Genomic DNA, 14,955 nt, shown 5'->3' with positions numbered 1-14,955 from the left:
TACATCAGGCTGTGACGACTCAATCACAATATGAAAAGGCTTTAAAATGATGTCTTCCACTGTAGGTAGAGAGGTGGAGGAAGGGGCGGGCTTCGTTGAGTGTAGAAGCACGGCAAATCAACGCCCGCTTGCGCACGCGAATTGTCAGGTAGCCATCGAGTTGTTGTGCAATTCAGAGACCATCTCTCTCGAATGTTGTGAGAGCCTGATATTGCGCATCTCCTATTCACCCGGGCCATCCATCCTTGTGTGGCCTGACCGCCTAGATCAGCATCACTATCACATGCATGGTGGACCAAACATGCTCATTAAAGGGAGTATTTTCCCAACATTGAAATCTATCTTAACACAATTGCGGAATAATGCTCGTACATAGTCATAATCATCCCAGAAAAAAAAAAACAATGTCTAAGCCCCCATTATACCCTTACACCGCCCATAGACCTTACGCCGACCTCTCTCCATATGTTTAATCGCGCAGGTACTTGAGGATTTGATCACGCTCCTCAGGCGGCATCGTGCGGATGACATCGCGAACACCACGCATCGCAGCGCTCTTGTTGCCTCTCAGGACTGAGCTAAGCTCAGTAGCCAGATTATCGGCCTTAACAATCTCGATTCTGTCCGTGACGGACTTTCGGTTGGCCTCGTACCACTCAGCGACCTCACGATCGGCGGTCGCGAAGTTAACGACACCAGACCAGCTCTCAAGATACTGCAGGTTGCGGCTGCGGGTCTCGGGAGTCTTGGCCTTGTCGTTGCCGGGGGTGGAAGTGAGGACGGTGGAGGACATGCGCTTGAGGAGGTACTCCTCGTTGAGACGACGGCGCAGACGCCAGTAGAAGTAGCGACGAGAGTTGACCCACTCGAGTTGGTCACGGATAACACCCTTGGCCTTCATGCGACCAGCACGGTCGTGCAAGTCGGCGAACTGGATGGCAACCTGGGAGTAGACAGGCAGAAGTTGCTTCTCGCGGATGGTCATCTTCTTCTTGATCTCATCGGCCTGCTCCTTGGGCAGATCAGCAGTCATCTGCTTCTTGAGAGAGGCGTAGACAGGATCCAGACGGGCCATGGTCTCAAGCTGCTTGTCCTTGCGGTACTTAATACCAATGATACCCTCGGGTTCGAGGACACCACCACGGGCGTCGACATCAGCGTACATCTCCATGGCCTCGGGGTTGATGGTGGGGTCAACGACGACCCATGATCCACCACGGAGCTCTCCGAAAGGAGGGATGTAGACGAAGATGGGCTGCTCGTACTTGACGAGAGCGTCGACGATGTAAGAACCGTACTTCAAGACCTCATTGTACATGTCGCGCTGACCACCAGAGAAACCTCTCCAGTTGGCAAGAATCATCAGAGGCAGCTGCTCACCGTTGTTGAAGTCGTTGATGGCTTGCGCGGTCTTGAAGGCAGAGTTGGGATACCAAACACCACCAGCCTCGTTGGTGATCTGCTCGATGGAGTCGGGATTGGCGGGATCGGCAGGAGTGATGTTCTCGACGGAGCGGGCCTCGACGGCGATAACACCCATAGGGATACCGCCAAGGCGAGCACGACCGACAACGACGGTACGGGCCCATCCGCCGAGGGTCTCGACGAAGGAGTCCTTGTCGAACAGGCCGGCCTCGAAACCACCATTGTCGGTGGTGTGACCACCAATCATCCACCGGACATCGTAAGCCTGCTTCTGAGGAGGCGTGTAGACGACATCGCGGTCCCAGCCGTCAGTACTGGGGCTGACAGGGATGGGGCTGCCGCGCTTCTCGGGAATGAAAGACATCCACTCGACAATCTTGGAGACACCATCAAAGTCATCAGTACCAGTCATGTGGGAAACACCGTTGCGGTACATGATTTGGGTACCACCAAGCTGTAAGTTGGAAGTGTAGATCTCGCGACCAAGAACGTTGTTCAAGGCGGGGGCACCGGTGAGGATGATGGGCTGTCCCTCAATCTGGACAGCACGCTGGCCGAGACGGACAAGGTAGGCGCCAATACCAACGGAGCGGCAAGTGACCAAGGTAATGGTGAAGATGTCGTTGTAGGCCTTGCTCGTCGCACCAGCGATGAGACCAGATCCTCTCAGACACTCGACACCAAGGCCGTCCTCCTGACCGACGATGGTGACAATCTTGTGGCGCTTCTCACCATTCTCGGAGATCTCCTCAGTGATGACGTCCTTGGCGAAGCGCTTCTGGGCCTCGTCATCGAGGTAGAGGTACTTGAAGCCGTTGTCCTGCTTGTTGGCGTCGTTCCACGCGACCTTGAAGTAGGGCATGAGCTCGTTGGCGACGCCGAGACGAGCACCCGAGTTGGCAGACAGGTAGATGCGGGGAATTCCAAGCTTGCGAGCGAGCTCGGTGCACTTGTAAAAGAAGTTGTCCTCCTTCGGGCCGAAGCTACCGATCATGTAGGTGATGTCGTTGGCAACGACGATGAACTTGCGACCCTTGGGGTACTCGGGGGTCTTGGCGTTGAAGATCCAACCAACCATACCGCAGGTATTGGTACCAGGCTCACGGTTGACCTCTTGCAGGGTGTCCTTGTCGTCCAGTACAAGCTCAGTGTACGAGACACACTCGCCAGCCTTGGGCTGCTGAGCGCCCAGAGCGCCATGCTTCTTGACCGACTGGGTCCAGCTGTTCTGGATGGCCTGGCGGAAGAGTTCGGGGAAATCGTAGACGTACTGGGTACCCATCAGGTGAGCCTTGTAACGCTTAGGCTGCAGAGGGTTCTTGGTGGCATAGGGCGTCGAGACGGGCAACAGGTGCATGGGGCCCTTCTCCTTAGTGCCGCCGATGCTGTTGAAGACCCACTCGCCCTTCTCGGACTTGCGTTCGGCGTAAATATCGACGTCAACAACATAACCAGATGTGTTAGTGATGATGACACGCAGGGGGTAAGGAACGCCAGTGTCGGGATCAGTGCAGATGATACGGATCTCAACTTGGGCGACACGAAGGCGCCAAGCGCGAGCACCGAAGCGGTCCAGGAAACCTTGAAGGCTACTCTCAACCTCCTGGGGGTGAAGCTGGAACACGGGCGTGAAGTTGATGAAGACCTGGTTCAAATCGGAGTTGTTGTTGCCAATGATTTCAAGAGCATCAAAGATGTCGTTGATGACGCGATCGGCCTCGGAGATCAAGTATTCGGCAGTGGGGATCTCATCACGGAGACGGCCGGGACGAATGACGGCGCGAGTGAAATAGCGCTTGTCGCCGTCAACGGCCTTGCCAACACCCTCGTAGACGTGGATGTTCTTGTTCTCGGTGAAGACAGGCTTAATGTGGAACTTGGCCAGTCTGCCGAGCTCAAGCTGGAAAGCAAGAGCAGGCTCGCTGTGACGAATGCTGTCATCCTCGACATACTCAGGGCCTCGGAAGGTGTAGTAGCCCGGGTAGGCACCGTCGTTGCGACCACAGATGAAGGTGATGCGGCGGACGTTGCGGTTGAGAAGCTCCTCCTTGAACTGCTCGACGATGGGGACAATACGAGAGAGAATCTCCTGATCGCTCTTGCTTTCGGCGTCGCGGACGGCGACGTTGATAACAGCAGATAGCTCATCAGAGTCGACCTTGGGAGCAGCGGGCTTGCGCTTGCCGCTCAGGTCAGGAATGAGACCGGGGGTGCTACGCTTCCTGGCCTTCTCAGAGACGGTCAGGGTTTCGAGAGCCTTTCCGAGCAGGTCCTCAGCGTCATCAAGGTACTTGACAGGTACGATGACACCCTTGCGGTTGGGCTCAGAGTCCCACTTGTGGTTCAGGTAGGACATGTCGCTGATGGAGTGAATGCGCTTGAAGTCGAATGAGCCGCCGCTGCCGCTGGGAGTGGCGGGAGAAGAAGGCGCCGCGGACTGCAGAGGCAGTCCGTACTCACTCTGGCCGATCTTGCGCAAAGCAAAGTCCCAAGTGCAGAAGAGAGGGGTATCGGTCTCATCAGAGTGGTACTCAATCTGCTTGAGGATGTACGCACGGTAGGCACGGCGAACGTAAACCTCAAGGGCAGCGAGAGACACCCAGGAATCCTCGTGAGCGAAGAATAGGGTCAAAACGTCAAAGACGGTGTACTTGGAGTCGACAACCTCCTTGATAACCTCCAAGCTGGGCTCACGGTGGTCCCACGCGGCCTCACCGTAGCGGGACTCAACAACGGATGAGCGCAGAATGTGCTCCATCTGAGCCGTACGCTCCTCCAGGGAAGGCAGAGAGCACTGGATCATGATCTCACGGGCCTTGAGGGAGACCTTGGAGGTAGTGCGGGAAGACTGAAGCTCGGTCAACTCCTGCAGGGCGGTGCGCAGATACTTGGCGACGTTTCCGACGTTGGGCTTGTTCGGGCGGTACTCCTCGAGGATGGCGAGGATAAGGGAGCTCTTGGCACCAACACGGCTGTGGGAGAGGACAGTCTGGACAACCTTGCGGATGTCGTCCTTGTTCTGGTCACGCAGCTTGAGAATAACGCTATCCTCCTGAGTTCCGTAGCCTGTGAACAGGCGCTCAATCTCAATGTAGGAAGCCAAGAGATCCTTGATAACGGTCAACTCGTGTGCCTTCGTTCCCTCGGAGTATGCGTTGAGAACGTCAGTCAAGGGCGCCAGGGTGGTCTTGAGCATATCGGCATCACCGGCGGCGACATTGTCCTCGATGAACTTCTGGAAGGCCTTAGCCAAAGTCTTGGCGGGGAAGTCTGCGTGACGGCTCTTGGCGCGATCGACGATCTGAGTAAACTGGTTGTCCAGCTTCTGGGGCATGCGACTGTGCAGAGCAGCGAATTGGGCGTTCCACTGACTGAAGGGAAGCTCGTGGGTGCGGAGGACTTCGATGAGCTGCTTGAGGGTGGCAGCCATGATGACGGAGTTGTCGTATCCGAGGAGAATGTTCTTCAGGGTGTTGTGCAGAAGATCGAACCTCTGCGCAGGCTTGGTTCCGACAGCGACAGGCTCCCCGTAGACGGGAAGCTGGCCGACAAAGGGCTGAGCCTGCTTGACACGGCTTGGGTCGTCGAGAGCTAGAATTCCCAAAATGTCACCGGCCTCCAGAGTAGCTCCCGGCTGCTTGATGAGCTGGACAAGGCCGTCTTCGGAAGCGATGAGTGGCATGTACATTTTCATGACCTCAACCTCGGCGAAGGGTTGGCCAGCCTTGACGTGCTCGCCGTTCTCGACCAGGTACTTGACGAGCTTACCGGGAGAGGGAGTGCGGAGCTGGGTAGGGTCGTTCTCCTGCTCGAGCAAGCAAGTCTTACCGTCAACGGAAAGACGAGTCGCACCGACTTCCTCCTTCCAGTAAACACTGTGGGAGCGGCCATCCAGGAGGATAAGCAGACCACCGTCACTGAGGACACGAACACCGACGGAGCACTTGGAACCGTTGATGAAAAGGTGGTAGCTGTCCACGCTGGCACGGGTGGCGGTGAACTTGTAACGGAAGCCCTCATAGATGAAGTCGATGGCGAAGACGGTCTTGAGAATGTCCTTGGAGGGGACCTGACCCTTCTCCAAACTGGTGCGGTACTCGGTCATGCACTCTTCGCTGAAGAGATGAGCCTTGGTAACGGCACCGCAAACAACAGCCAACATGGGGTCGGGACGTTCAGCAGTCAGCTTCTTGGTGATAAGCTCGTCGAGCCAGCCGGTGGTGATGGTGTTGTCCTCGAAAGCCTCGGTCTCCAGAAGCTTGATGAGGTACTCGACCGTCGTTCGGAAGTCACCACGAATGCTCAGCTCCTTCAGGGCAACAACCATGTGCTTACGAGAAGCAGCACGGTTCTCGCCGTAGGCGAAAATGTGACCAAACTGAGAGTCGGAAAAGGAGTGAATACTGGAGGCGGTACTGACGGAGAAGTAACCCCAGACGTTGGAGGAACTCCTGAAGTTCAGGTCGTGCATGACACCGTTGGAGGGCTTGAATCCTTCACCTGGATCTTCCGACGTGATTCTGCAAGCAGTGGTGTGGCCCTTGGGTCTGGGGCGACGCTGCGTCTTCTCGCTACCCTCTTGCTTGAACTCGAAGTCGATATCGGTGGATGTTCTAGGGTCGACTCCGTACAGGAGACGGATGTCGCGGATTCTGTGCAGGGGAATACCCATGGCGATCTGGAGCTGGGCCGCGGGCAGGTTGACACCGCTGACCATTTCGGTCGTAGGATGCTCAACTTGGAGACGAGGGTTCAGCTCGAGGAAATAGAACTTGTCGTCGGCATGCGAGTACAGGTACTCGACAGTACCAGCAGAGACGTAGCCGACGAGTCTTCCGAGACGAACGGCAGCGTCCTCCATGGCCTTGAAAGTGATGTCCTTGGCAATGGTGACGGGGGCCTCCTCAATAATCTTTTGATGACGACGCTGGACGGAACAATCTCTGCCGAACAGAGAGATATTGTTACCGTATTGATCAGCAAGCAGCTGCACCTCCAAGTGTCTCGCATTGCCGGCCAACTTCATGATGAAGATGGGTGAACCGGGAATCTCGCCAGCTGCGGCCTTGTACAGCTGCTCGAAACCGTCCTCGGAGAGGGCCTTTCTGATACCCTTGCCACCACCACCCTCTGACGCCTTGATCATAACGGGGAAACCAATGGCCTTGGCCTTCTCCAGACCCTCTTGCCACGATGTGACGCAGCCCTTGGAGTAGATGTCATCCGCGACAGTAACAATACCGTGATTGTCGACCTCGACGGTGTCGACACCGGTACCTGACCAGGGGATACAGGGCACCTTGGCGTGCTGTGCAACGATTGTGGAGGAAATCTTGTCACCCAGAGATCGCATAGCGGAGCCCGGGGGTCCGATGAAGACAATCTTCTTGGGGGAGGCAGCGAGGGACTCGGGAAGCTTTGGGTTTTCGGAAGCGTGACCCCTGCAAGGGAATCGTTAGCTATTGTGGCAAGCGATGGTGACAGAAGTAGCAGAAGACTCACCATCCGGCCCACACAGCGTGGACGTTCATGCGCTCGGCAATGTCAACAATCAGCTCCACGTTGGCGTAGTTGTGGTTGTTGGTACCGCCGGGAACCTCGACGTAGTGGTCAGCCATGCGAATGTAATCGGCGTTGGCAGCCAAATCCTCGGGGGTGGCCATGACGGTGAACTGGATGGCCTTCTCGTCGCCGAACGTCTCGTAGGCCCATTTCCGGACCGAACGGATCTCCTTGACGGCAGCGATACCGTTATTGGCGATCAGGACCTATTTCCAGTCGGTCAGCACACTCTGCGTTCCGCGTACCCACCACCACGATCTTCTAGAGAAAAATCGGGGCTCAACGTACGTTGGTGATGACGGTGTGACCATCTTGCTGAGCAACAAAGTCCTTGACCTTGGAGGCTGGCGCATTGCTCAGCTTGTTGCCGCCAATGAAGTGGTCGGCGATTTTGTGCTTCTCGGCGTATGTTGCCTTGCCGTTAACGTGAGGCACAGTCCGGCCGGTGCCGTTGGCTGCTGTGATTTCGGTCATGACTGCGGTGTGTGCGTGTGTGTGTGTGTGTGTGTGTGTGTGTGTGTGTGGGAAATATCGCGGGTATCTCAGAAAGTGACCGTCATGAATTGGGGCGAGCTCGAGGAGCTTGGATTCGGGATGTGGTGTGAGGTGGGGGTCCGGGAGATTTGGTTGCTCGAAGGGGGAAGATTCGAGCAGGAGATTAGTTTTGTTGAAATCTGTCTCTGCAGCAAAGAACAGTACGGGGTATATGCAGAGCAATAGATCGTGGCGGAGGTGTAGAACAGAGATTTGTTCGCGTCTCTAGAAGTCGGGAAAAGAGGTCTTGTTAGCACATAACAGCTCTCTCTCACTCTCCTGCGCGGAGTCCAAAAAGTTTCTTGTTGGGGAAACTGAGCGCGAAGGCAGCACTAAGAGGTGGGAGAACATTGGGGGGTGAGGAATGCAGGAAATGGCAGGGGGGGAGATGGGCGACGCAGGACGGGTGCCAGGGAGAGGCAGGCTACTGGGCTGGGCCGGGGAGAGATTGCGCGCGCAACTGGTAGAGAGCAGCCAGCCGGCAACGATGGAGCCGACGTACCTGATTTTGAATTGGGGGCAAGCTTGGTAAGACAAGATGCTTCCTTCTTCTGTCTTGTGGCTAGGACAGAAGGTCTAAAAGGTGTGTCAGAAAAGGGGAGAATGGAAGGGAGAGAGTGGGAAGAGAGAGGTCGAAGGAGGAAGAGGGAGAGGAGCAGCGAGGATGTGGGTGTTGAAGGTGTTATTGTAGTCCGGCGACTTTGTGGATGGGATGAGGAAAAAAGGACAGGCAGGCGGTAGACAAGAGACAGTGAACTGGAGACAGCAGCAGGAACAGCAACAAGAACCAGGCGCAGGGGAGTGTTGACTTCGGACGGGAGTTCCGGGGTTGAGGTGTGAGTGAGGTGCAATGAGCGTAGTGGAATTGGGGGCCTGGGACTTTGACGGGGATTGTTGGAGCGGCGTTGGCGGCGTTGGCGGCGTGGGAGCGAAGGTGTGAGGAGGGGCGCAAGTCACCAAGCCAAGTACCTTTTTCTGGAGACGGAGGTAGACGCCGTGTACCTGAGGTGGGACGGGATGAAATGTGGGGTCTGTGAGGGGCGTATGAGAGGGAGGACACTCGGTAACTTCCTCAGGTGAAAGGCCGTATTAGGTGAGGAAGGAAGTGGGTAGGCGGACGGAGAGAGAGGGAGACTGGACTGGGGATGGGGTTCAGGAGGAAGGGGAGAGTGAATTCGGGTTGGTGTAAGTGTAGATGCAGAAGTAGATCCGTACTTACAGTAGTAAGTTTGTTTTCTCTGGTTTTACTACCTCTTGTCGGAAGAAGCTGAAGCTGAACGAGATGGTTGGGTCTTTGAAGCTGCAATTAGATATTCCCTCGACACTGCCGCCTGCCTGGGGGGCTTTTCGCTCTTCGAGATCCGTACGATAAAGGAGATAGAGTAGGGGGGTTTACACAAGTACCCGGAGAATATAATAACAAGGACGGGGAAGCCCGTCGGGAGATGGAGATAGAGACAAAAGAAGGAGAAGGAGGAGGCCAAGTAATGGGACGACGTGGGCGAAGGGAGCAAGACGCACTGGCAACGATACGGCAGGCGATGGCGACTTGTTATATTCGCACTTGACGGTGGCACGAAGCACCGGGCATCGCCATGGGGACGGAGGGCAGAGGACAGAGGACGACGGACGAAGCTTCAAATCAACTAAGTATACGGTGTCGGTCTCGGTGCTTGGTGCTCGAAGTGCTTGGTCCGTCGCGGTGCGTCGTGGTGCGTAGTGCTTGGTGCTTTGCTCTTGTCGGTGCTCGGTATTGGGAGGTAGGTAGTTTCTGTGGCCAATGTCGATGGAGGAGGACGGAAGATTTCCCGGGATGGAGAACATATCAGAGTACGTGCCAAGTGCAGGAAAGGTACTTGCGTTGGTACCCGAATTCATGTACCCCGAGTACCTCCCTCCGACGGGTGACGGACCACCATCACCAAGTTCCCCCAAAGCAAGATCGTCCTCAGCCAGAACTGCCCGTTCAACGAACGCGCATCGCCATTTTTGAGACCAGACCAGCAGGGACCACTGGACCAGACCAAGGACTGGTTCCTGCTCCTTCTGCTGCTCCTGCTCCCGCTCCTGGCGATACTTTTGGAGATACTCCTGAGTCCTGGTGGCTCCTGTTTTGGCCTGGCACTACGGGTCGGTTTGCGTATGGATGCAGTCTGTGTGTGTGTCTTTTCTCACCCATGGACGTCTAATCCACGCCCATTTACCCCCCCACCGCTCATCTGGACTACCTTGACCGGACTGCGGTTGTGTGGATGCGTAAGGTAAGGTATGGATACTCTACAGAACATCCGCACAGTAGGATGCTCTCACAGCTTTCCAGGTTGATACGGTAATGCATTGTTCACTCGCCCTCCCCCCATCTGCCAAATTCCCAATCCATCCATCCGGCTGAGATTCTGCCCCCCTCCCTCAACCAATGGCCGGGGTGTTGGGGGAGCTCCTGCCCAAGGGTGGGCGCTGGGCGGGCCAGCGGGCTGCAACAGTCCTTGTCCATGTCCAAGGTACCTGGCCTGAGGTACATTGAGGTAAGATGCCTTGGGTACATTAGCTTAGTGTCTCGCGGGTCTCAATAAAAGTCTTTTTTTTTCCCCTTCTTGTCTTCCCTCCAGAATCACAACCTCGGCGTTGTGTGTCTCTCAGCCTTTTTCAAAGGGATGTTTGACTGCTCCCTTGCGACCCCAGCCCAGCCACCAGTAAGATAAGGTTCGATTACAGATACAGTAGGTTCGTGGATTGGGTTAGGTTGAGTAATGTTACCTCCCGCAGCTGCAACTTCAAGACGAACGTAGACCAACGAGCCAGAAAACAGATCCTGGAGACAAAAAAAAAAAACTAAAAAAAAAAAAAAAAAAACTGTGAGGAAACAAACGTCAACCTGCATCCGCTGCCCCTGGCTTGAGGTACGTGCCCAGCGGGAGCATTGAATATCTTGAGATACTTCAAAAGGCACTTACTTCGGTACGTCTGCCTTGACGGGAATTCAGGTACCGATCCCGTAGCGCATCTGGCTTTTTCCCGGCCCAGGGGATTCTGCCGCTGGAATTTTTTTCAGATTGGGCCGGCAATTTGTCTCTCTCCCTCCCCTCCCTCCAATCAAAGCTCTCTGTTTAGTCCAGCCTCACAGCGTCTTCCTCACGTCTTCCTGTTATTCCTTTTTTTTTTCCCCTCTGTTGCGGCAGTCCCCTTGTCCGTCTATCTCCACCTGCAGCCCTCGGGACGTTATCGTTGGCCTTATCGATGGGCCAAAGCTCCTTCGGCGCATTTCTGCCCCGTTCCTTCCTTGCCTCGCACCTCAAGATTTCGGCTGTTACGCATTTGCTCACTCATTTCGTCACCTTCATTCAGCCTTGTAGACTCTGCCTCAACACCCACACATTCTTTGAATGGAGAGCTTATCGTGACACGCGACACCCTCGCGACAAGATGCACAACCGCATTCAACTCCTACTCCTGCTCTCCCTCCCACAACCAAATGTATTCTCCGGAAGCCCCTGATGGAGGATCGGATCGGGTCAGCCACCGTTGCCACCACCGAACCCCGACGGCATCTCCAAACAAAGTCCGAAAGCTGCTGCGTTACCTGGCTGCCACGACCCAATGGCACCTTGTCACTACTCTCTGACACCGCCGCACCGCACCGCCGGCCGTTTTACACCGATCGCCAACGTCGTCAACGCCGTATAATTACACCCAGACCCGAGACTCACAGCTCGAGAGCACCGTTGACACCCCCGACCCCAGCACGCAAACACATCCAGAAGAGTCCCCCGAGTCCAGGAGCCCGACAAGACCAATGCGCGCATCTCTTGCGTCCCATTTGGCATCCCATCTTTCATCGGCCCCGATTTCTTGTCGCCCGGTACTAGGTCCTTCAAGTTTCATCACAAAAGCTCCATCAAACTGTCCCCATCCATCACCCATGCCCGACTCCGCAGGCGGTCAGTCAGGCGTCGCTAGGTCGTACAGGGGTGCAAGCCTCAACAACCTACATCGGTAGTAGGTATGTAACTGTCGCCTCGCTTACGCACCTCTAAACCGCCTAGCCTTGCTGGTTCTCCGTCCGGGGACGTCCATCAGCTTCCGCTAGGTAGTCCTACGCGCTATTACTTGCGCAGCACACAGGACGGGCCATGTACCTATTGTTACCTTACCTAATGCCACCTTAGCCTTCTGCAGAACCTACCGCGCAGGCTTCAGGTCTCATCGAGGACAAGCCAAGAACGACGGAGAATGCTGGACGATCACTGTACAGGGCAAATATCAACATCCCAACTCTCGGTCTCATCCACTGACTTGGACTGGCACCCAGTGGCCAAACGCTCGTGTCTAAACCTTTTATGTCTCGGATGGGGCAGGTCTCGCGAACCACGCCAAAGTCTCATTTTTTTCAGTTTCACATCCTGCATTCCCCCAGAGTTCAATGTCTTGGGGAGAGCTTCACCATTCAACACCAAGCCAAGCGCCAATTCAAGGGACCACCAATCCAACCCGATAAGGGAATTTCATCAAGCTGATAGCGGCATAAGATTGCTAGACCCCGGCCTTCCCTTCCACCAGCAATGCCGCCGCCGATGAGCTTTGCCGGGACACGTCGACGTCGACGGTAAATGTCGGTTCCCCCAACAATTGGGATTTTGGGACACAATTTGGGGGTCGCCTTCGCTGGGCCCCTTCCAGAAATGCCAGGGGTTCAACAAGCACCAATAGCGAACTCGCAAAAACAACCATGCCCCCACCCAAAGAAGTCGAAGAGAGAGCACCGCAGAAGGGGAAAAAAACATTGCCAACCAGCGCCAGACCAAAAGAGAAAATCTCCACCCGCAGATCCCCAACATCTTGTCCGTCCATCTGCGGAGCCCGTGCTCTATGCTAGACCCCTGCCTGCAGCCAAACCGCCGGCGCCAACGACATCAATATCAACCACCACAGCCATAGCAGGGGGTTCGCAGCCTCAGTCGTCAGCTGCAGTCACAAATGTACTGGGCAAAGGAAAGCCATATGCTGACTGAGGCTAGTAATAATGGATAGTGAGAGGAGAGACTACACCTCGGACGAACGCCTTTCCTCAACTTTGGGCCCTCACTCCCATGGTGTCTGGGCGTGCGAGGCTCCCAACTATCTAATCTTCAACATGGGAGTGCTTCTCTGCAGCCTGAAGGCGCCCGCCTCATTGCCGCTGCCGCTGCTGCAAGCCTGCAACCACCACTGCGATCCCGAAACTTCCCGTCTTCCACCATGTCTTTACGATTGAAGTCTTCCGCCCCATATCTCGATCCCCCGGCCCTTCCCATCCACTGCAACGCAACTATCACGGCTCGTCGACCTGGCGCAGACTCCAGTTGGCACATTCCCACCGTAATAAAGTACTCGTCCCCATCGTAACCCCATATCAGAGGATAATGTCTGTATTGCCCAGTACACCAAGACGCTCCAGGGCGAGGATATCAACGAGCATTGGCCCCTCAGGCCGTCCCGTCCTCGGCGACTCGTTCGGAGAGCAGAGCGGATGCTACACTAGCTCCCTACAGATACTTACTTGGAAGCGCTAAAGACGGGGCGAGCAGATCCGATCCTGTCAAAGCTGGGGACGCTCTGCGCGTAATCTGATGCGCCCACTTCCGCCCATCATCCTTCGTCCTTGTTTTTTTACAGGAAGACGGCGCTCTCCAATACAACGGGCCCCACCTTCGACGTGCCTCTTTCCTAGCCGGAGCGGACGGACTGCTTGTGACTCTAATAATAGCCGGGCTTTCCCCTGAAGTTCCGGACTGTGACGCCGATGGACTAGAGCCAGCGCCGGTGAGACGGCTCCTCTTGCTGACTTGCTGACGCTGGGATTGGCAGCACAATCGACAGTTCAGTGGTTCAGAGGGATCTCTATAGGCGCAGGCGAACGTCTGTCATTCAGACCGTTGCCTACAAATATGTCCATGCCCTCACATTTGCCAACGGTTGTCGTCCATATCGTGAGTTCCCCACATCTTTGTAAACAAGCCGCATGGGACTGTGCCTGCAGCACGACTGCCGACCGCATCATGTCTCGAGCGGCTCTGAACGCCGGTCTTAGCTTACCCGTCCGAACCGGCCTTGCAGGTGCGTGCGTCGCTGTAGTCAACCGTTGCTCTGAGACCGCATCTGCACGGCAAGTTTAGCCAAACGACGTAGGTTTGGCCAGTTGGCATGTCGCTGGTGACAGTTGGACGAGATTGGGCCTAAGCCGGATCAAAGCCGAGACTGGGACGAATGTTTTGTGTAATGGAGATGAATTTGCTGTTTCTGCGCACCCCGCAACCTTCTTTTTGACCGGCCAGCAGACGTCAAAGTTCCACAGCTGGGATGGCTCTCTACCTACTGCCCTTGGGACTGATCACAATCCGAAAAGTTGACCTGCCTGATGTGAATCTGTCTGCGCATTTCGGGACGTTGCTTTGACAGAAACCTGCAATGAAACCAACAGTCAGCACCGAAGCCGCGGCCTTGGATCTGATGTCTGGTCAGACAAAATCGGCAGCTGCTTCAAATGGCTGTCTTGATGTGTCTCCCGTGAAAGCCGGAGCTATGTGAAACAGATCAAATATCAAGGTGCTTCTATTCAGGGGTGAGCTTTCGGCAGTGAGCTTTCCTGTGAAGAATGTAGTCATAGAATACCATTTTGAACGATGGCCTGGGTTGGGATCTGTATGAATACTAGTAGCTAGACCTCGGCCTTGGCGTAACCAGCCAGCCATACGTACGCTTGACAGAAGGTATGCCTCAATAGTGTTGTTCTACCATGTCGCATTTTCATCCATACCTTTCTTAGGCATGCGTGGCATATATGTGAACCGAAAGATTGGCCACGTCTTGGCAGTCTTTGACTCGAGCTGGCATACCTACACGATTTGCTCCTCGACGTGTGTCTGCGTCAGACAATGTGTGCAGTAAAGTCCACTCGCGCATGATTTACCTCCTTGAGGCAGGATCACCGTGGGAGAGCCACGTTGGCATGGCGGTGAATGCCGACCTTTGAAATGTGTACCTTTTGAGTCTGGTGGATTTCCTAAGGCGACGAGGCTGATGGTTGCGGCTTCTTCCGTTTGTCTGGCAGATCTGACGGATGGATGGTCGTGTTGTGGGATGTCGCTGCCCGGTCGTCTTTTGGAGCTCGGCGCTTCATCTGTAGCGCAATAGCGGCATCTATAGATAGAGCTCATGAAAGCTTTTGAGCTGACCCGAAATTTTTACTTTGAATTGATTGTAAATGCGTTCACGCGGCTGAGGAGTTGACATTGTCTCAGTGAGGATGGCGAGATGGGTGGTGTGGACGACACGGCTTGGGATGTCGCGTACCACGTTCAGTGGCGACATATCTCTATAGAGTGGACAATTGAGATTTTGAAACTTTGAATGTGTTCACTTGATACTTTTGAAGGGATTCCATGTGAGAAATGAGCA

General features: G+C 55.1%; 3 protein-coding genes across 3 annotated transcripts; all 3 read right to left on the bottom strand.

The window, feature by feature from the left end:
- Window positions 1-469: 469 nt before the first annotated feature.
- On the bottom strand, window positions 470-7,461 carry CORC01_06348 (acetyl-CoA carboxylase; the record flags this gene model as incomplete). Its single annotated transcript, XM_022617989.1, has 3 exons — window positions 470-6,866; window positions 6,928-7,193; window positions 7,276-7,461. 3 exons carry the CDS (start codon window positions 7,459-7,461, stop codon window positions 470-472), a joined length of 6,849 nt encoding a protein of 2,282 aa, XP_022475502.1.
- Window positions 7,462-8,913: 1,452 nt separating this feature from the next.
- Window positions 8,914-9,603, bottom strand: CORC01_06347 (uncharacterized protein; the record flags this gene model as incomplete). The annotated part of the gene is made up of 1 exon (XM_022617988.1): window positions 8,914-9,603. A coding segment is annotated over one exon (690 nt), but the record flags the coding sequence as incomplete, so codon positions are not given.
- Window positions 9,604-12,051: 2,448 nt separating this feature from the next.
- Window positions 12,052-12,356, bottom strand: CORC01_06346 (uncharacterized protein; the record flags this gene model as incomplete). Its single annotated transcript, XM_022617987.1, has 2 exons — window positions 12,052-12,254; window positions 12,287-12,356. 2 exons carry the CDS (start codon window positions 12,354-12,356, stop codon window positions 12,052-12,054), a joined length of 273 nt encoding a protein of 90 aa, XP_022475500.1.
- Window positions 12,357-14,955: the final 2,599 nt, after the last annotated feature.

This window comes from Colletotrichum orchidophilum (genome assembly GCF_001831195.1).
Source record: "Colletotrichum orchidophilum strain IMI 309357 chromosome Unknown Scaffold_47.1, whole genome shotgun sequence".
Lineage (NCBI taxonomy): Eukaryota > Fungi > Ascomycota > Sordariomycetes > Glomerellales > Glomerellaceae > Colletotrichum > Colletotrichum orchidophilum.
This window is presented reverse-complemented; position numbering and strand designations above follow the sequence as displayed.